Raw genomic sequence first — 21,681 nt, 5'->3', positions numbered from 1 at the left:
CAGCCCTGCAGCAGCCCCTCTGCGCTCCCATCCGAGACCCAAACCCGAAGTCCAGCCAGCTGCCATGCTCCCGGCAGGAAGCCAGGACCCCGTGGGGCAGTAGGGCCCCCAGTGGGGATGGGGAGCCCAGGTGGCAGCCCAAGCTGGGAGTCTGGGTGGCAGCCCGGCTTGGAGTGAAGACCCGGCAGCAATGATAGCCAACAGCCGATGTAAGGAACGCAGTGTCTACATAGACACCATGTGGCCCTAACTACATCAACATAAGCCTTATGCCTCTTGTCAAAGTGGATTTATTATGTCGGCATAGCAGGGGAGTTACATCGATGGAAGGAGCATTCCTGGGTGTTCACCTCCACTGTTTTGTCTACAACAGCTGACTTTTGTCAACAAAACTGTGTAGCGTAGACAAGGCCTAATAGTCAAATGTACAAACACACAACTGTCAAGTTTTTACTACACTAAGCTCTACAAATGAGAAGGCAGGACTAACTTGCTGCGGGGACAGGAGAGGAGAATTTGGACCACACTGTCCGTAAGAGGCTGGTATATCTGGTTCTGTGAGATGAGCAAAGTCAAGCTGTGTTGATGGCACCCCCTACTGCCAGGAAGTAGAGAGGAGCAATGTGAGAAGCAGATTAGCTGAAACAGTGTGTGTCTTTATTAGGAGTAATCTGTAGCCTGGATGCCATTGTGATCAAAGGCAGATGGCAGTCATTTTGAAAGAGAGCAGCATGCGGCCTCAGTCACATTAACAACCTTAGATTACAGCCGTTTTGAAAAAGAGCAGTGCTTCATGGAATTCTCTGAATTTGAAATTATTCTCCATTACAAAAGAGGCTGAAGAATAATAGCAAAAAAATACCCTTAATCCTAAAATGTTCACATGTGGCCTGTGTAAAAGAATTCAATGAGTTATAACTAAATGGGAAGTTTCAGTATCTTTGCTATTCTGCTACTTTTCTGCTAAATTTCTTAAAGGACCTATTTTTAATTACTTTTAAATCAAACTAATTAACAGATTTACTTGTAAATTATTGGAAAAATCATTATATACTCAAAAAATAATTTGGGGGAGCCTATATTTTATTTTTCATACATAACAAGAACATTAAATGCCTGCAAAACTTGACTCAAATTTAGCTATGTAGCTGCAACCAGTACCTCCATATGAAGTGGTGCTTGAGTTGAGGAGAAAAGTGGGAGAGAATTTTTATAATCCGCACTTTAAAAAAAAAAAAAAAAAAGCAACTAAAGTCAAAACATGACATGTTTACTTCTTATAAAAACTACCAAGTAATGTTTAGAAATAACTAGGTTCAGAACATTAAATGCAATCAATACATTTGATCAAAAATCAAAAGCATTAAAGTGTTTTACCTTTTCTTCAACATTCATCTTAATAGAAACATTCTCAAAAAGCGTAAGACATAACTAGATAAAACACAGTTGAGGTTTAATGCAGCCAAGTTAGACCTGTCAACAATTTCTTTTCACTGAAAGCAGTCTTTTGTATTACTTCATTATATGAATAGTATTCCTAAACAAAAGCAGATTTAAACAAAACCCGTTATCTTCGCTTTCTACGTCCCGACAATGATGACAGCATTTCCTGAAGTCTCCAGTGATAACATAAAAAAAGTGATCCATCCTTGGAGTTTGACAAGAGTCAGTTGATTTGGGGTATTAGATTGAAGTCAGTCATAACATGGTTAGATTGTTCTCCAATTAATAATAAACTGTCAAGTCTCATTTCCTAACAATGTAGGAGTTCTGCCAGATCACAAAAGGAAAGGCGATATTCGATCTGTTCGTGCCAATTTTTCAATCTTGCCTGCAGACTACAATAAAGGTCACCGGTAAAGCTAACAGAAAAGGAAACCAACTATACATTTATACATTCTCCCTTCTGTCTGGAAAGAAGAGTTTTGTCTGAGAGGATGTAACTTTTTCTTTGCCTAAAAAGTACACATGCCCAAAATCACAGTTTTGTTAATGAATAGCAGCAGTCAAAAATCCTCATGCAGGAAAAAAGCTGATCACTAGAACAAGCCTCTGGATCTATGTATTTCCAGATGTTGTGTTCTGCCACAAGGGTACTACAGAGCTCTCTCTTACCTATGCCACCAAAATGTTTCTAGTTCAACTAATAGTACCGATATAGGCTCTGATCTAGAGAAGTCATTAAGTATGTGCTTAAGTGCCTAGATGAATAGGGATGGGCTTAAGCATATGCTTAAATTTAAGCATATCCATTTAAGTACTTTGCTGAACCAGGGCCTTAAGCATTCAAAGTTATGTTAATCACCTATTTTTGCAAGGTAGGTAATGGGAGGGAGGAATGGGTTGATGATACAAACCAGTACAAATATAAGTTTTTTTTAATGTACTTTGCAGATAATAAATCTTTCTATTCACCTTAGAGGAGGAGATATATGTGAAACAACTATTTTATAAATCAGTATAAGCAGCTTATAACTGGTTTCCAAGAGCCTGAATATTTTTGTGAAAATCCAGTGAACAAAATTATTCAGTTCTTTGAGGAGATACTCACTACAGGAAATCTCAATCTATACTTAGCCAAATAACATTTACTTTTCAACACTGGTCCCCATGCATGGAATGCTATTCCAAGTCTGCTCCACCAAGACACTAAAGTCTTCATTGAACTTTCTCCTTGACTTATGTTTTTCATGCCCTTAACAATTATTGTTTAAAAAAATGTTTGTACCACCTAGACATGGATAAGACAAAATGAATTAACTACATGATTTATTACAGTACCCTGGCCCTACCTCACCCACTCCATCCCTTCTTTCCCATTTATCCCACGATACGTCTGTTAGATCTAAAATTAGATTGTAAACACTTTGGGACCAGGACCAAGTCTGTGAGCTGAGTGGTTTTAGATAACTTTTTGTCACTTAAAAACACGAACGCTGCCAGCACCACAAGCAACATACAAAAATTCTTCTCTACTTGAATATCAGTTAAACAGAAAAGTTAACCCAAGTTTGTGAACCTTTACTAAAAGTGGAATAAATATTTGTACATACTTTGATAATACATACTGAATACATGAAGGGGAGGATTGGTGGAGATGAAAGAGGTCTGTATGTAAATGAAATGGCCAGTAGCACAATATATTCTTCCACCATTCACCATCTTATAATACAGCAAAAATCCTAGTGTACTCCAAATTCACAATCATCTTTATGCCTCCGAACTCAGAAAATTATATTTCTAGCTGCCCAACAAGGATAAATCCAGGAAATGTAAAAATCTCACATCTTGAAAGTGGTATAATCAAATTTAATAAATTTTCTTAGTAATTTGATATTAGGTGCTCGCTTACTTCACAATTTCAGAGAATTAACAGTGCAACATTCTCTGACTACTAAAGCCTCCAGACAAGTTAAGAAAACATCACATCCTTGCAGTGGCCTCACTCCTCTCTGCTCTGCCTGTACTGTCTTTTGTTTTTAAGCAAATCTTCTTGGCATACTCTCAGAATTTGTGAGCCAACAGTAGCATTTCATTCTCTCCGTCATGAAACAAATTATTCATGCTACAAACAACAAGAGTCACCTGCGGCTTCCAGGAGGCTTTCTTGTGCTGTCCTCTGAAGTTAGTGTAAATGTACATGTTTTCAGGGAATGCTGCACAGCACTCTTCACAGAGTAAGGCATTCTGCTCTTTTCAGAATCTTCTCTTTTATATGGCTGTATCTTCACATCCTCCCAAATGGCGGTACCAACTGTTACATACCAGCCTCTGAAAAATTCCTTCCACTTTTGTACGCCTTATTGATTTGTTTTATTTAAAATAAAGAAAGGGCTATCAAAGGAATGAAGCGCCATGTACAAATAATTACTACATATTCTAATTAAAGAAAATACCTTTATTTTTGCTTTTTCTTTGGGGATCTAATCACTATTTCATACTAACCGGGCTTGAAAAAATTAACCAGTCATCTACTAGCAAGAGGTACAGTACCAATGACGAAGGAATCCGAGGGGGAATGGAGCCTACAGTGAGGTCCAAGGGCAATGCCGTGGCGATAACTCTTCTCAGCATCACATGAGCCTAAAGAGTTCCAAATATAAAATACTGAAACTGTTACACCATTTAAGGCTGCTGGTCCATCTAGACCAGTATCTGTTGGTATCAGAGAAAGCCTCAATAAGTCCCATTTCAGACAATTCTAGAATAACCCACTCAGAGGGCAAAATTCTTTATAACCTATTTCAGTATTTGGTTGTTACTCCCCTACTGCAGTGGTTCTCAACGAGGGGTACATGTACCCATGGGGATATGCACAGCTCTTCCAGTGGGTACATCAACTCATCTAGATATTTGCCTAGTTTTACAACAGGCTACATAAAAAGCACTAGCGAAGTCAGTATAAACTAAAATTCATACAGATGACTTGTTTATATATTTCAGTGTATAGTATATAGAGCAGAAAGTACAATATTTATAATTATATGGTAAATATGAGAGAATAAGCAATTTTTCAGTAGTAGTGTGCTGTGATGTTCTGTATTGTTATGTCTGATTTTGTAAGCAAGTAGTTTTTCAATGAGGTGTTAACTTGGGGGTAACGCAAGACAAATCAGACTCCTGAAAGGGGTACAATAGTCTGGAAAGGTTGAGAGTCATGGCCTCACTGTGTCCATCCTTGAGTGGGATTTGTCCAGCACAGGATGGACAGGCTTTGAAGACCACAAGTTTCAAGTCTACCATGATAAGGAGCCCTGTGCAGAGAGGTTATACAGATGAATCAAAACAGTAGAGTTTGGTCCAGATGAGTTGGATAATTCACAGCTGTTGAATACAGCAGATTGCTCCGAGCTGGTTCTGGAGACTTTGGGGGGGTCTTGAAGAAGACAGACAGAGCTAAGAACCAGCAGGTTCGATACTTGCCAGATTCCGTCTCACCATCATGAGTGGTAAGAGGGAGGATCGTGACACCCAGCCCTTTATGCCCTTGTTCAGGAGTATGAGGCAGCATGGGGCACATGCACAGCCCTGACAGATACTGATATTAAAAAAAACCTTCCAGTTCTCACACACTGAGGACCTACAGTGAGGTCCATACTGACACACGCTAAAAAAAGAATCTGTTATCCTTCTCATGAGCCTGCCACTAGAGTAGAGGCTCTCAAACTTCAGTGCACCGTGACCCCCTTCTGACAACAAAAATTACTACATGACCCCAGAAGTGGGGACTGAAGCCTGAACCCACCCAAGTCCCACTGCCCTGGAGTGGGAGGCAAAGCTGAAACCTGAGCCCCACCACCGCAGGCAAGGGGACCAAAGCACAAGGGCTTCATCCCCAGGTAGGGGGCCTGTAACATGAGCCCAGAGCCCAGGCCTGAAGCCAAAGCCTTAGTCCCAGCCAGTGGCACTCAGGCTTCGGGCCCGGGCCCAGGCCCCAGCCAGTCTAATGCCAGCCCAGGCGACTCCATTAAAACGGGGTCACAACCCACTTTGGGGCCTGAACCACAGTTTGAGAACCGCTGCACGAGAGGGTAATAGGACGTATCCTGGGCCAGTGGGTTTCAGAGTTACTAGCTTGACAGCAATCAAATGCTGCGTCTCAGGAATGACCATTTCAAATACAAATGCTGGATTTCAAAACTGTTTTGCTCTACTCCCCTAGTATGCCCTCTCACCCCAGCATGTGTCCCCTTGCTGCTATACCCATTTCCCACCCATTTCTATCCTCCTGTCACAACTCAAAATGCTCTTGTTGCTGTGCCCCTCTGGCTCCCTACCTAATCTTGGCCTCTACCTCCATCCTTCCCCAGCCCCTCACTGCTATCAATTTAGGCTGCTTGCTCCTCCTTCTCCAGACTGCCTGGATATGAGAAGGGGGACAGTCTCCCTGTCCACAGTCACTGTGGTCCCCAGCAGCAGAAATTGCATGCAAAGTCCTGCTCAGCCCTGAGATGGAGTCTCCGGAGAATTTAGCTGCCAAATTAACAAGCCTTGACTGAGCATGCACAAACTATGATTTTCGGAGAGTTATAGCTCTGCCAGATTTGGGTCGAATTTCATAAGCAGAGCAACAGACATGTACCTCACCCCAGGGCAATCCCCTGTCAAATTACAAGTTCCTGTTTAAAAGTATAGAGGTGCTAAAGCTTCTCAAGAAAACAGCTGTATGATTTTTTTTAATATAGTCCAAACAAATGTGTTTGTCCCAAATCTCATTCTGAGAAACAGCTTAACCATTTTTGCTGAAGCGTTCCAAAAATTAATTCAGTCTGAAGCAGACACTCATCCTGAAAAATTTCAGCACAAATAACTAAAGTTTGGCATAATTATAAGAAACTGAAAACAGGGTCTTATAATGGGAAGTGTCAGGCAACTTTTAGGCATGCTAAAGCATAAAAATTAGCATGAAAATCTCAATACCCGTGTGACATAAGTATTATCATTTCACAGATAGATAAACTGAGGCACAGAAGAGGTTAAGGGCTTGTCCCCACTAGGTGCAGTGTAGATTCTAATGCCCACCAGCGTGCTGTGTGCTAGCTGGCCCATGTGGACCCTGCTAGAGGGCACTAAAATTTCCATAATGCACATTAATGTAGTACTATTTGAAACAGGACTACAGTAACGTGCCTTAGGGAACTTTTTGCATGCACCAACAAGGTCCATGTGACCCAGAGAGTGCACAATACACTGGTGTGCACTAGCATTTACATCCCAGACAGCAAGGACTAAGACACTCTGTAAACAAGCCCTTAGTGACTTGCCCAAGTTCTCACAGTGAGCTGGTGGTAGGGCTGAGACTAGAATCAAGGTCTGACTCTCAGTCCTGTGCTTTAAACCATAAGACTCTTCCATTGAACATAAGAACATAAGAATGGCCATACTGGGTCAGACAATAGGTCCATCCAGCCCAGTACCCTGTCTACCGACAGTGGCCAATGCCAGGTGCCCCAGAGAGAGTGAACCTAACAGGTGTGATCTCTCTCCTGCCATCCAGCTCCACCCTCTGACAAACAGAGACTAGGGACACCATTCCTTACCCATCCTGGCTAATAGCCATTAATGGACTTAACCTCCATGAATGTATCTAGTTCTCTTTTAAAACCCTGTTATAGTCCTAGCCTTCACAACCTCCTCAGGCAAGGAGTTCCACGGGTTGACTGTGCACTGAATGAAGAAGAACTTCCTTTTATTTATTTTAAACCTGCTGCCCATTCATTTCATTTCATGGCCCCTAGTTCTTATATTATGGGAACAAGTAAATAACTTTTCCTTATTTACTTTCTCCACACCACTCATGATTTTATATACCTCTATCATATCCCCCCCTTGTCTCCTCTTTTCCAAGCTGAAAAGTCCTAGCCTCTTTCATCTCTCCTCATATGGGACCCGTTCCAAACCTCTAATCATTTTAGTTGCCCTTCTCTGAACCTTTTCTAATGCCAGTATATCTTTATTGAGATGAGGGGACCACATCTGTTCACAGTATTCAAGATGTGGGCGTACCATGGATTTATATAAGGGCAATAAGATATTCTCCATCTTATTCTCTATCCCTTTTTTAACGATTCCTAACATTCCGTTTGCTTTTTTGACTGCCGCTGCACACTGCGTGACGTCCTCAGAGAACTATCCACAATGACTCCAAGATCTTTCTCCTGATTAGTTGTAGCTAAATTAGCCCCCATCATATTGTATGTATAGTTGGGGTTATTTTTTCCAATGTGCATTACTTTACATTTATCCACATTAAATTTCATTTGCCATTTTGTTGCCCAATCACTTAGTTTGGTGAGATCTTTTTGAAGTTCTTCACAGTCCGCTTTGGTCTTAACTATCGTGAGCAGTTTAGTATCATCTGCAAACTTTGCCACCTCACTGTTTACCCCTTTCTCCAGATCATTTATGAGTAAGTTGAATAGGATTGGTCCTAGGACCAACCCTTGGGGCACACCACTAGTTACCCCTCTCCATTCTGAAATTTACCATTTATTCCTACCCTTTGTTCCCTGTCTTTTAACCAGTCCTCAATCCATGAAAGGATCTTCCCTCTTATCCCATGACAACTTAATTTACATAAGAGCCTTTGTTGAGGGACTTTGTCAAAGGCTTTCTGGAAATCTAAGTACACTATGTCCACTGGACCCCCTCAAAGAACTCTTATAGGTTAGTAAGTCACGATCTCCCTTTACAGAAGCCATGTTGACTTTTGCGCAACAATTTATGTGTCTGACAATTTTATTCTTTACTATTGTCTCAACTAACTTGCCCGGTAGTCTTACTGGTCTAACTTAAACGGTTAGTCTTACTGGTCTGTAATTGCCAGGATCACTTCTAGAGGCCTTCTTAAATATTGGCGTTACATTAACTATCTTCCAGTCATTGGGTACAGTAGCTGATTTAAAGGACAGGTTACAAACCATGGTTAATAGTTCCGCAATTTCACATTTGAGTTCTTTCAGAACTCTTGGGTGAATGCCATCTGGTCCTGGTGACTTGTTACTGTTAAGTTACTCAGTTAATTCCAAAACCTCCTCTAGTGACACTTCAATCTGTGACAATTCCTCAGATTTGTCACCTACAAAAGATGGCTCAGCTTTGGGAATCTCCCTAACATCCTCAGCCGTGAAGACTGAAGCAAAGAATTCATTCAGTTTCTCCCCGATGACTTTATCATCTTTAAGTGCTCCTTTTGTATCTCAATCGTTCAGGGGCCCCAATGGTTGTTTAGCAGGCTTCCTGCTTCTGATGTAGTTAAAAACCATTTTGTTGTTACCTTTTGAGTTTTTGGCTAGCTGTTCTTCAAAGCCCATTTTGGCTTTTCTTATTATATTTTTACATTTAATTTGGCAGTGTTTATGCTCCTTTCTATTTACCTCACTAGGATTTGACTTCCACTTTTTAAAAGATGCCTTTTTATCTCTCAGTGCTTCTTTTACAGGGTTGTTAAGCCATGGTGGCTCTTTTTTAGTTCTTTTACTATGTTTTTTAATTTGGGGTATACATTTAAGTTGGACCTCTATTATGGTGTCTTTGAAAAGTGTCCATGCAGCTTGCAGGGATTTCACTCTAGTCACTGTACCTTTTAATTTCTGTTTAACTAACCGTCTCATTTTTGCATAGTTCCCCTTTCTGAAATTAAATGCCACAGTGTTGGGCTGCTGAGGTGTTCTGCCCACCACAGGAATGTTAAATGTTGTTATATTATGGTCACTATTTCCAAGCGGTCCTGTTATAGTTACCTCTTGAGCCAGATCCTGCGTTCCACTCAGGACTAGATTGAGAGTTGCCTCTCCCCTTGTGGGTTCCTGTACCAGCTGCTCCAAGAAGCAGTCATTTAAAGTATCGAGAAATTGTGTCTCTGCATTTTGTCCTGAGGTGACATGTACCCAGTCAATATGGGGATAATTAAAATTCCCCACTATTATTGAGTTTTTTATTTTGATAGCCATACACAGCCACCACCAAAATCCAGGAGAATTCCACGGACAGAGAGAGCACCCACAGAATATTCATAGCCAAAACCCCTCATGGGGAACTACAGAGCTCATGCCCAATGTATCTAATACTACTATTACAAAGAGAAAAGAATTCTGCAGCTGACTGATATAATATCAGATATTTTATTGAAGATATACAAGTGATTATTTGACACCACACAGTACTTCAACCTCTGCTTGTAGTTGGGTAGGTGTCTCATTTAAATGTGCACCATCAATGACGGTGGAGGAAAAGAAAACAAGTTGCATATAAAGGAGAGAGAAAATTACAATTGTTGAAGATGTGTTCTTGAAAAATCTTTTCCATTTTTATTATTGACCAGCCTCACCTCCAGCATTGTAAATTCGGAACATTATATCCACTACCAAAGTTAATTAAAAGCTCATTTCACTCCAACTTTGTTTTCCCAGGAAAAAAAGAATCATAGATCATATCTGAAGCAGACACACGACACACATGGGGGGGTTACAAACACCTTCTTATTGTGTTACTTAGAAAGCTATGAAGAGCAGCATCTGACCAAGTCCATTTTTCTGCATAATTTTCTACTCATTGCTATTTATTTTGTGTAAGTACCTCACCAATGAAAGATGTTTCTAAGAAGCTAAAAATATGTTTTGGAGAAGGGTAAAAAGGAGCAAGTCTAACAAGATGTCTATCACAGGTTGCATATTTTAATTGCCTGATTAATCATTTAGTGGAATCTATTTCCATTCACTGATTTAAAATATCAGCTTGACAACTGACAGGACAAGAGTAACTAGATGATACTGCAGGCTCTATAACTACATTAAGTGTCCCCTATGGGGCTGAAATTGAATGATTCATCTCATGTTAAACTACTAATAGTCAAACACTTTTTGGACTTTTTTGATCTCTTTTTTGATCTCAGTGAATGCAGTAAACCATTGCTCAGATTACAGATTGAGGAGCCCAGAAAACTGCTACAGCACGTGCATGTTTGTACATATTAATATAATAGGACAGACAGAAAAATACTGATACAAAAGCAATGAGCTCTTTGTGGTATGGTCCCACTGTATAGGGTGTTGTAGGGTTCCATTCTGTCATCCATTCTGTTCAATATGCACACAAAGAGAAAGAGTAAGATGATGGCTGGAGCAGCATTAGCACTCTAACCGCACTCAGTTCCAAGGTTCTCTTTCCCTGGTTTGGAGAGCAAAGTAGCATTTTATCTGCATCTGCATATAGGTAAAAGTTGCAACCTCTCTCCATCTTGTGCAGGGACAGGATTTTATATTTGTACAATAAGAATTGATGTAAACTTTGAATTAATTCTACCAGCCACCTTTTTGAATAACAGAATGACCATCTGAGACTGGGATCTTGTTTCCTATATGCATTGTAAACTTCCCTCTAGTCATTTCTTTGGTTTAAGGTTTAGTGAGTAAAAGACAGGATCTTGTATTGTGTCTATGTTAATTAGATTAAAGGAATGTTAAAGGCCTGAGCCACAATGTAAACGGTTTGGACCACAAGATTTACTGAAGTTTAATTTACAATGTATTCTGCTGAATATAAAATACTGCTGTCTTCTCTGCGAGAGATTGTTTGTGTGAATGAGGAATGCAGCCATCATGAAAAGATAAGGTGTGAAAGCCATCACAAATATCCAGATGGTCAAGAAAAAGTGAGAGACTTGGAAACACCAGGAGACAATCAGAAAACATCCATTGTATCCGATGCTAAACATGTTAACAGCATTGACAGCCTCAGAGGTGAGTCAACCACCCCCGAAGGCAAGACAACAAATATACAATAACCATCAAATGATAACATTTGGAAAATCCCAAGATTACCACCACTTAAGGACTAATGATTACAGGATGACATTGCAAAATGCATGGACTCAAATGGGAATTTACAAGTATAAAGCTGGGGTGTTTTGCCATGAAACTCTGGGTTTAGTCCTGCCAAAACCTCGGAGCATTGGATCGCAACCGACAGAGCCCAGCTCCCTACTCGTGTTCAATCTGACTGGCTATTAGATTGACTTGAGCTACAACAGACTGGTAACTATAAAAACATCAACTGGCAGGACTGTGTGCATGATGTGTATGTGTGTGTGACTGAAAAGCATATGCTAACTGTTGTATTTTGAATAAATATGGCGTATTTGCTTTCTCTCTTATAAAAGATCCCGTGTGCTTTGTATAGTGTAACACTTAGACATGGACTTTGCCAAAGTTATTTGTCTCTTTGTTGTCTAGAGAACAACCCTTGAAGTCTTCTCAATGTTCAATACTGAGTAGTTACCAATTTAGGACCTAATGCAACTCCCACTGAAGATATTCAGAGTCTATTGACTTCAATAAAAGTTCAAATGGGTCCTTGTGAGAGATGTGCATCTGTTCTGTAATAATTTATTAAAACGTATATCAACTCAGTTATTATTACGTTTACTGTATGCTATACTAGGCTAAATCAGCAAGCTTATTGGGAAACAAATGGGAAAGCCAAACAATGACTTCAACACACACCTGAGGGCTATTACAGGACAATGGGAGAGCCACTGGCCCTGAAGAGACTGACTCAACTTAATACTGGGCCCACCAAGCTGGTTGTTGATTGGCAGAACCAAAACATCTGGGAACTGAGAAGAAAAAAGAACTCTGCTGGATAAAAAGCAACACACTCAGTCTAGGGGAAAGGATGTTATCTGGGAGCTGGACCAACTGTCACACTGGCTGGGGATTTCTGAAGAAGCTAGGCCTGCCTGGATCACCATCACAAGATGGTGGGCATATATGTCAGACAGACATGTATGAACTATTTATTGTTCTCAAATCCTTTTTTCTCTTATGTCATGTTTTGTTCCTACTGTTTCGGTGAAACCATGCTTTGATTTATGAAGGCTATTGGGTGACTCTATTCACCACTAGTCATAGACTCCTGACAGGGAATACCACAGGTGCCAAACTAAGTCAGACAGTTTGGGTAAGCATGGTTGAGACACAGGGCACTATAGCTCAGGGCCCAGACTAGGAGTGGGAAAATAAAGGTATTCCACCCCAGAAGAGGTAAGGACATGAGGTCTGACGCCTGAGGGAGTGAATTCAGAAACCAGAAAACAGAAGCATCTAGCCCTACAATTGTGACAGTTCTCACTTAACAGGACCCATTACCAGAGTGCTGAATGCCACATCAATTCTTGGAAAATGGAGCTGGCTTGCAGTTGCCTTCTGAGCGTACTTCAAGGTGTTTATATTAAGCCATACATAGTCTGAATCCTAACTTGCAGAAAATGCCTCCCTCCCTTGGCTCCAGCATGATGGCTGAGTAGCAAGATCAGCTGGGGTCTTTTTGCTAACAGTCCCTAACGTTAAACATTTAGAAAAAAACAGGTAAAATTTTCAAACGCATTGAAGCCACTTAAGAGCTTGCTCCCATTTTCAAAAACTAACATAAGCACTTAGGAGCCAGCGTTCTATTGATAGTCAATGGAACTTCGGCTCCAAAAGGGATTAAAAGTACTTAGACACTTTTGATAATTTCACCCAAAGCTCTCTTGATGGACTGCTGGTAGCTTCTGAATTTGTTTTATTAACTGTTGACCTTAAAAAAATGATGTAAGACTCATCTATTTATTCAGGCTTTTGCTGTGGGGGAAGTGATTGTACTTGAAGAATTAAAAGTGTGGATCTTGGCAGAGGGAAGTGGAACTGGACTGACATTTGTCAGCATGTAAGGCTCACTGTTTTTGTTTTTAATTTCTACATATGCAACCAGAGGTTAAAATGAGTGTATGTTTTATAAAACATTAATAACATTTTGACTGCGTCACTCAGCACCGCTGTGTTCTGAACCACCACTGTTACTTTGTTCCATATCTTGTCATGCACGGGCACTGTTACAAGTTTTCAAAAGTTCCTATTCTAATTAAAATTATTTTTCACAAATGCAACATGACATGCTAATCATTTTAGCCTCCTTCCCATTATATAGCATTTTTACATTAGAAAAACCTGATAAGATTATAAGGCTTACAAAAGCAAAGAACATCATACATAAAAGTTTAAATACAACAGTTATGATATTCCAAAGCAGAACACTTAATAAACTTTATTTTAGTGAAAATAGAGAATTTATTAAAAATAAGGAGGACGGGGCTAGGAGATTTCCCCAAGTAAATCTGATAAAGAAACTTTCCTTCCTTAAAAAAGTAAAACTTTACCTGATCAACTGTAGTGACATCAGAAAGTACAGCATCAGGTGTTCTATTAGGTGGGTTCACTGTTACCTGAATGGAAAAATGGAACAATATTTAAATGCAAAAGAATCACTCTCCTTTACCCACCCTAAAACCATAATCAGACATGTTTAAAGAGAACTAAAAACAATGATTTCCCAGGGGTGGGGGTTAAAACGTGTTTAAGGATAAGGAGAAAAAATTTCCAACAAGCTCAAAAACGTTTGCATCAAGATTCTCTTTAAACATACAACATCAATACATTTTTGCCACAAATTTGTCACTGCAAAACAACACTGCTCTTTTAACATTGTACATTCCAGGGTCTTGCATCATTTTACGAAAGCCAATAAGAATAACTGACAATCACTCCATTAGGACAAACATCTGCTCTAACAACAATTTTAAGGCAACACACAGCAAGCTATAAAGCGATTATTGATCCTGAAGCATTAAATCTGGTTTACACTCATACAGCAGACCATTTTAAAGACATTTCTTCCAAACTAAATTAAAAAAAAATAAAGCTCAAGAAAGAAGGTTATTAGTTTCTCTACAAACTAACACTTTCCCCGGTTTGTTCCAACTTTGAAACCTATCAAAACCAAGGTTAATATTTTGGACCATAAATTGAATCCAAACCAAAAAAAAAAAAGTATTTAAATACTGCCTTATAACAAAAGCTTAACCAACATTTGAAAAAATATGCTATATGAATGACTCTGGACCTTATCTTAGTCTTTCAAAGCCTCTGACCTTTTATTCTTTATCCTCCCAATTACAAGCTGCATTTTGAACCCTATCACTTGAAACAAGCTTTGGTTTTTTGATTATATAAACTGTAAACTCAACATGACAGTCTGTCAGACTCCATCTTAAACGGCTGATCTGTATGGAGCAAAAATATAGCAACCAGTTGAAAACTATTCAAGCAGCTGAAATTTATTCTTGAAAACCCACAAAAAGAAAGTATTTACAATGGTAGATTTAATTTCTGATTTTTACCAATAGCAAGTCAGTTCTACAGTATATCATTGCACTAAAGAGAATGAATGCTAGTTTAACCCATTAGATGGTATGAAGTTACCTGCTCACTTTCCACAGCAGATATCCTAATTAGTGCTAGCTTGTGTATATTATCCCAGGAAGGAATGGGAGATACACTGAATTAAAGTGTTGACACAGTAGCACAGTATGCAATGTTTTGCCTTGCTTCGATTCAGAAGCCTAGATAAGAAAGTGAGACTCCCACCGCTAGGCTAATGGGGAATTCATTGGCAAACACTGGTGAAACATTTGGTGTGGGAACGAGCAAGACATATTTATTTACCATTGTAAGAAGCACTATGGCTGGATGGATTCTGGCCTTGATCCTAAATCTGCTCATCCCCCAACAGAAGCAGAATTAAAAGAAAATGCTTTAATAAAAATTGCAAAATACTGAAAATCACATTTGAAGTTTGATCTGATGTTCAAATGCTAGTAATACTAGCTACAGTGTACTGAGCCTGTACAGGAAGCAATTAAGACAGAGGATTCTTTGCCACCAAAACATCTACAAAATCTCAAACAGCAAAGAGTCTGTGCTATGGACAACCTGCTTTATCTGTGCTCTCCTCTCCCATGAACTGATTCAAGCGCTCCTTCACCCTTAAGGAAGAAACAGTGTGATTATGGAGGGGGAAATTCCTCCAATTCATATAGAGCTTTCCACTCCCATGGAAGAGCAAGATCTTGGACTTAACTTCTGTACTCCCTTCTGTTTGAGTTTAGGCTGGCACTAATCCCTAAGGATCTGGGTGTGCTAGAAGAACTTCTCCTGGCTAAAGACTAGGTAGCCTAACAATATTAGAACTATTAGTTTCTAACTGAATAAATAGTAATGTTACCACCTAGCACTTACATGGTCCTCATCTGTAGACCTCAAAGTGCTTTACAGGAGCTCAGCATCTTCCCAATTTCACATATGGGGAAACTGAAGCACAGAGATTAAAGTGACTTGTTTAAAATCACCGGCAGGCTAGTGGCAGAACAGGGACTATAACACAGGTCTCCTAACTCCCAGCCAATTGTGCTGTCCACTAGGCTACATAGAATAAGTGTTATTTACTTGCTTTCAGACCTGAGAGGAAAGAGATAAGGCAGAAGACAGTTTTGGGTAATTGCTTTTCTGTCCCAAGCGCTGGCTTCTCTTTCTGTTAATGTGTACATAGGGTCAATGCAGGGTTTGTGAGGTGCCATGGGATTAAGTATTTTCAGTATGCTGGTAACACATATATTGCATGAGCCATAGCAAGAGGCTGAGTATAGGGTAGTGATTGGGGCATGGATGAGAGCTAGCTGTTTGAGACTGTTAACAAGTCAGTAGGGGCAATTGGAGGAAATGGCAAAGATCATCTCAGCCCCATCTGACAGAGGAAACACCTTAGCTGCGTGTCAGAAGAGTTCAAAATTCAGGGGTCTTATATTCCCAGCTGCTGCTAAACAATCATATAGCAATGAACAGAGTGACTTTCCTCAGTTTGTGTCTGCACAAAAGTTTGTGATCCCATTTCTCGGGCACAGGCCTTACTAGAATCATCCACACCTTTGCCACTTCAGAACACGACAATGGAGCTACTTCTTAAATTAACTCAGAAACTGAAGATGGCACAGGAAGGGGTGGCCACTTGATAAACACAGTGAATTTTGCTATGAATACTTGATAGCACTGCTCCAGAATTTGCATGGCCTGTCTGTGGATTTCCATCTAGAGGTAAAGATACTAGTTCTGTCTTATTAAGCCTTAACTGGCTTGAGACCTGCGAAAGACCTCACCACTCCGACCATTCAACACTGCTTTAGATGAAAGGAGGTGCTCAAGCTCCAGCTCCTTTAATACATGGCAGAAGGAGTTGCTCGCAATGTGTTCTGAATGAAGACCCCTAACTTAGAAATTCACTACCATCTCTGGTCTGAAACTGCCTGAAATTTGTGGGCAACCTAAGGGATACACTGTCAAGCCCTTCTATTTGGACAGGGCTAATGTTTAGGGAGATTAAGTTGTAGATTTTAATTTGGGAGGGATTCATATTTTTTAGGAACTGAAGTGGGGAAGTATATGATTTGGGACTGGAGTCTTGTGTGTCGAGAAAGGCTGTTTGATTTACTATTCCTGTTTGTGTCTCAACATAAAAATACAATAGAATTAACTATCACTGGAGTACCTAGAATCTGGAATAAGCATTCTTTTCATGTTTTATATAGGTTAAAAATTAAATCAAATCACTTATCACACTCTAGGTCTAAGCATATACCACACATTACAATCAAAAACTCTGTGCTAGATATTATAATACTGATTTTAGAGTACTGAGGTACAGCGATTGAAAGACTTGACAAAAATTACAGTAAATCCAGAGGCAGAGTTTAGAACAGAACTCATGAGTCAGTCTCTCAGTACTCTGCTATAATCCTGCACATCCTACCTTTATATCTAGATCACCAATAGCTGAGACTACGTTTAACATTATTGCGTTACCAGACATTTTCCTACAATTTTCATATTTGGCAACTCCCCGATATCTTGTAGGACATGGTGTTTGTAGCAAATACATAGCCCTATAAGGAATTAGATAAAAAATTAAAAACCATCCAGGCAATCCAAGTTATATTCTATCCTCATCTGGATTTCCCTGTATGTTAAAAAGCCTCAAGGAGAAAGGATTTATTTCTTCATTTAGTGAAACTAAGGACAACAATTTATTAATTTGTTGCGATGTATGAGGATCACATACAGACAAGACTACATCAGTGTGACATTAACAAAGAAAAATTTTCTCAATGTTAACATAAGAAAACTAAATACCACCACTACTTCCTAAAAAACTATCAGTACTATATGATTTTAGTCGATAATTTTTGTCCCAGAAGGTTTTCAATTTATTATCTCATTTCTAATGGGCCTGTGTGTTTGTTATAAGTCCCATGTTAGACAAAAAAGTCCACGAATGTTGAGCTGGGCCACTAATACCACCACTACTGATTTTAGTAACAGCTCTTTTGGGCTGCTGTGTTTATACAGATAGTCTCATTGAAATCAGCTTTATGATGATAAAGTGTTCTGTTAAATTTGTCAAGCAGACATTGAAGAGTTGTGCCCCTATGTAAAACAAGAGTGATTCATCAATTTTCTCTTTATAAGCATATGATATATTTGGAGAAAGCCTCACTCCAGATCTTCTGTGGTTGGGTATACCTCAAGATTTGAGGTTAAGAAATCTGAACACAGTGGATAGAGATTTAAGTGCACATCTAAAAACAAAAAGCTTTTTTTAGCTGGTCAATTTACGTCTTTGAAGTTGAACTAATATCTCAGAAAGCAGTCCACATGGGACTATGGATGTACAAGCATAGGCGCTCCATCACAAACTGAAAATAAATTATCTTATATGGTGCTGTGCCTACAACATGACAAAGCCCACAAGATTATTATGTATTATTACTTGTCTTACAGTACTGCCTAAAGGCCCCGATCTGGAGAAGAGTCCTATTGTGCTAACTGTCCTCCTTACCATTTCCTATTTACATGCCGTGTTTTTCCTCTCATTTAGGTGAATAGCTGCTTTATGCATTTGGACTTGCATTTAGGGCACATATACAATAAACCTCACTATGCCATTATATGTCACTTGCCAACTACCGCCCAAGATGCTAGAGTTTCACTCTAGATAATAATCCAGGGAGTGAGTAGAGAAAGCCAATATTATTTCTTTCTTTTTCTGCTTCTGCTTCTGAAATCACACACACACAACTGCATCAGTTTAGAAACAGAGCTACATCTAGAGGTTTTTTCCATGAACAGCATGTTCCACAAGCCATTTTAAACAGGAGGAACACCACTTGTTTGAAAGCTCCTCAGCTGGGAATTTCATTTTTCACTAAACATGCACACATTAAAAACATTCAGAATATAATTACATAAGAAATCACGTACTGTGGGGCAAAGATCATATGAAGTCAAGATTACATTAATCAAAATCAACATTTATTGTTTTGTATTCTCCCTGCCCACAACTGATTCTGTGTCCATGCAAAACTACACTGAAGGCCATTAAAGTCTAGATTTTTGTCATTACAATTACAAGAAGAAAGATTCAAAATACTTCCTTTAACTGAAAGAATTTGTGAAGTATATGGTACCAAGTATACACTAAAGGGATAAATCTGTAAAGTCTTAAGCACATGAGTAACAATGGGACTACTCCTATGGGGGTAGTTAATTGTGTGGTATTACCATCTGCATTCAAAAAATGGCTCAATTTTTTTCCTGTAGTAAATAAAAGCATTTGAAAGTGGAACATAGGTATATATTCAAGTGATAGGATGATAAAATGACAAAGCATAAATTTTGCACAGGACATAAAACAACCAGGACCCCCCTGATTCAAGGAGATTCTGTATAAACCAACAATAAAGGAAAGAACCGTGAAAAAGCCTCTGGAGGCATCTAAATCTCTGTGCTACTTGTAAAAAGAGAAAAAATTAGTAGCCAGAAATCCTGCTCTTCAAGCTGGTCTACAGGAGAGGTTGAGCTCTCAGAATCTAATACAAAGAGACTAAAAAAAAAAAAAAAAAGATCTTCACACAGGATTGACTTTAGATGTTCTGCAAGGCTTTTGCTGCCCTAGATATTAATACAGAGACTTCAGAAATTTCCAAAGAGTTGACAGATCAAAAGGAAAGTACGTAAACAAATAAACATTTTCCTTCAGCTTCTAGCAAAGAACTCTGCACCCCTCCTTCTAGTTAGGGAGAATGTAATCAAGTCACATGGGGGCAACCAAACAAAATATGTGAGGCAATCACAAAAGTGCTACACAATGTTTAAATTAAGATCGGCTGACACCAGAGGTTCTCAAACTGAGGGGTTGTGGAATGTAATCTGGGGGGTGGGTGTGAGAAGCTTCAGGGAAAAAAAATCCACTGTGCACATTTTACTCACAGCAATGAATAACTAGCAAAACTGATTCCTTCAGACAGATCAGTAGGGGGGCATCTACTTAAATTATGGACAAATCACACATTTTTTTGTGGGTTGGTCAAGGCATAAAGAGCAAACTTTGCAGATGTGTTCATACAGTTGCATATTCCATGCCACCCTTACTTCTGCATTGCTGCTGGCAACAGCGCTGTCTTCAGAGCTAGGCACCCAGCCAGCAGCCACCACTGTCCAGCCACTCAACTCTGAAAGTAGTGCAGAGGTAAGTGTGACAATACTGTGACCCCCTATAATAGGCTTGTGACCCCCCCCCCTTTTGAGTGGGACCCCAAGGTGAGAAACGTTGTGCACTTTCGTATAATTTTACCCTATATACTTAAATGGCTCTGTTTGAATCAATGCCTTACTGTTTTCAATATTTAGGGAGAGTTGCATGTTGATTTATGATTACTGGTGTATGAACTTGTGTGGCGGGGGGCAGGGGAGCATAAACTACTACAGACATAAAGAAGGGGGGCACAATCAAATAAGTTTGAGACCCACTGACCTACATCATACTCTGAGGTCCACATAACTGTTGCCAGCTTGGCTAGTGAACAGATGATTCCCTCAGAAGATGACCTGCAGCCTAAGTTCACAGACCTCAAAGTAAAGATCAGCTTAGATTGCAACTATGAAACAGCTTCTCCCACTCTAATCAGCCACCTCAGCCTGTTCTGCTCAGGCAATTCCGTCCTGGAAGACTGTTCAGAATCTGCTTGTGTCTGTCTTCTGCTGTGTCATTCTCAAGCTAACTGATCATCCCTAATCAATATACTAATTATTTTTCTTATATTATATTCAGTGAAAGACAATAGTTATTTCATTTGAAAATACATTTAAAATTTACCTTCGCCTTTTCTGATGTTCGTTTTCCACCAAATCCTCCAGCTCCAACAATAAACAGAGAGAATTGATTATAGCACAACAGATCCTTTCCACAGTAGGTATGAACTGGAAGACAATATAAAATGAGAGGTTATATTCTCTTTTTTGAATACTGCTAACACTGACCCCTCTCAGAGCCAATGGATACTGAATAGCTTTGTTTTATATATGCTAGTATTCATCTTCACAAGTTAGGGGACAATGTCCTCACTTTTGAATAGCACTGTCATAAATAATTTCCTAACAAGTGAAGATTAATGTCCTGTTTAAAACTATGCTATTACAGATGCTCTTTACACAAAAGTATTAAAATGAAAAAACGAGCTATCAAAATACTGATGACATACCAAGTGCTAAAAAAATGGTTGACAACACACAAAGTGCTAAAATTAATGTTTATTTCAACATTTCACACATCATTAGCCATTTATTTAAATACTATAGAACTATGCCATAAAAAGTGATTTATTAGAAGCCATTAACAATCCCTGGTACAAAAACACATTCACAACCTCATACACAACAAAGCAGCACTAATACTGTATGTGGAAAAAGCAGCCCCAAAGGAAGATTTAATTTAAGGTCACTTGGTTTTCTTTTTGTTAAAGTCACTTTTGATTTTGTTGAACTTGAAGTATTTATAGTTACTGAGGTGAAACAGAAATCTCTCTATTTCCAATTTATTATCACTTATTATTCCATTAGGACACAGACAGGCATTCATACTTAAACTTATTGCCAGTAGGGCACCACATCCACTTATACTGGGCGCCTAGTTTCTCCCATAAGCAGCTAACCTTTAATAACCTACACCAGAACCTTTAGGTCTGTTACAGAAATAGACAGACTGGTTTGGATAAACTTCTAATGGGCCCAAACCTTGGCTTTTCAATTGTTCCTATGTGGAAGTAAAGAAAAGCTAGAAAGATTAAGTTGGAGAGCAGTTAGCTTTTCGCCAGACTGAGCCATTAACTGGTAAGAAACAGGAAGGGCAGAGCTCAGGAGTTAGTAGTATTATTTGGAGGTTTTGAGGAAACAGTAGGGAAAAATTTTAAAGGGTTCA

General features: G+C 39.3%; 1 protein-coding gene across 2 annotated transcripts in view; it reads right to left on the bottom strand.

The window, feature by feature from the left end:
- The window catches only part of HSD17B4 (hydroxysteroid 17-beta dehydrogenase 4), a 122,016-nt gene that overhangs the window by 46,263 nt on the left and 54,072 nt on the right, over window positions 1-21,681 (bottom strand). For both annotated transcript variants that reach the window (XM_084629269.1, XM_084629270.1), the window contains exons 16-17: window positions 20,581-20,684; window positions 13,697-13,762 (exon numbers count right to left, since the gene is read on the bottom strand). In XM_084629269.1, the coding sequence (XP_084485395.1) occupies window positions 13,697-13,762; window positions 20,581-20,684 (170 nt within the window). The remainder of the gene's footprint in view (window positions 1-13,696; window positions 13,763-20,580; window positions 20,685-21,681) is intronic.

Source organism: Lepidochelys olivacea, assembly GCF_965140295.1.
Source record: "Lepidochelys olivacea isolate rLepOli2 genome assembly, chromosome: 5".
Lineage (NCBI taxonomy): Eukaryota > Metazoa > Chordata > Testudines > Cheloniidae > Lepidochelys > Lepidochelys olivacea.
This window is presented reverse-complemented; position numbering and strand designations above follow the sequence as displayed.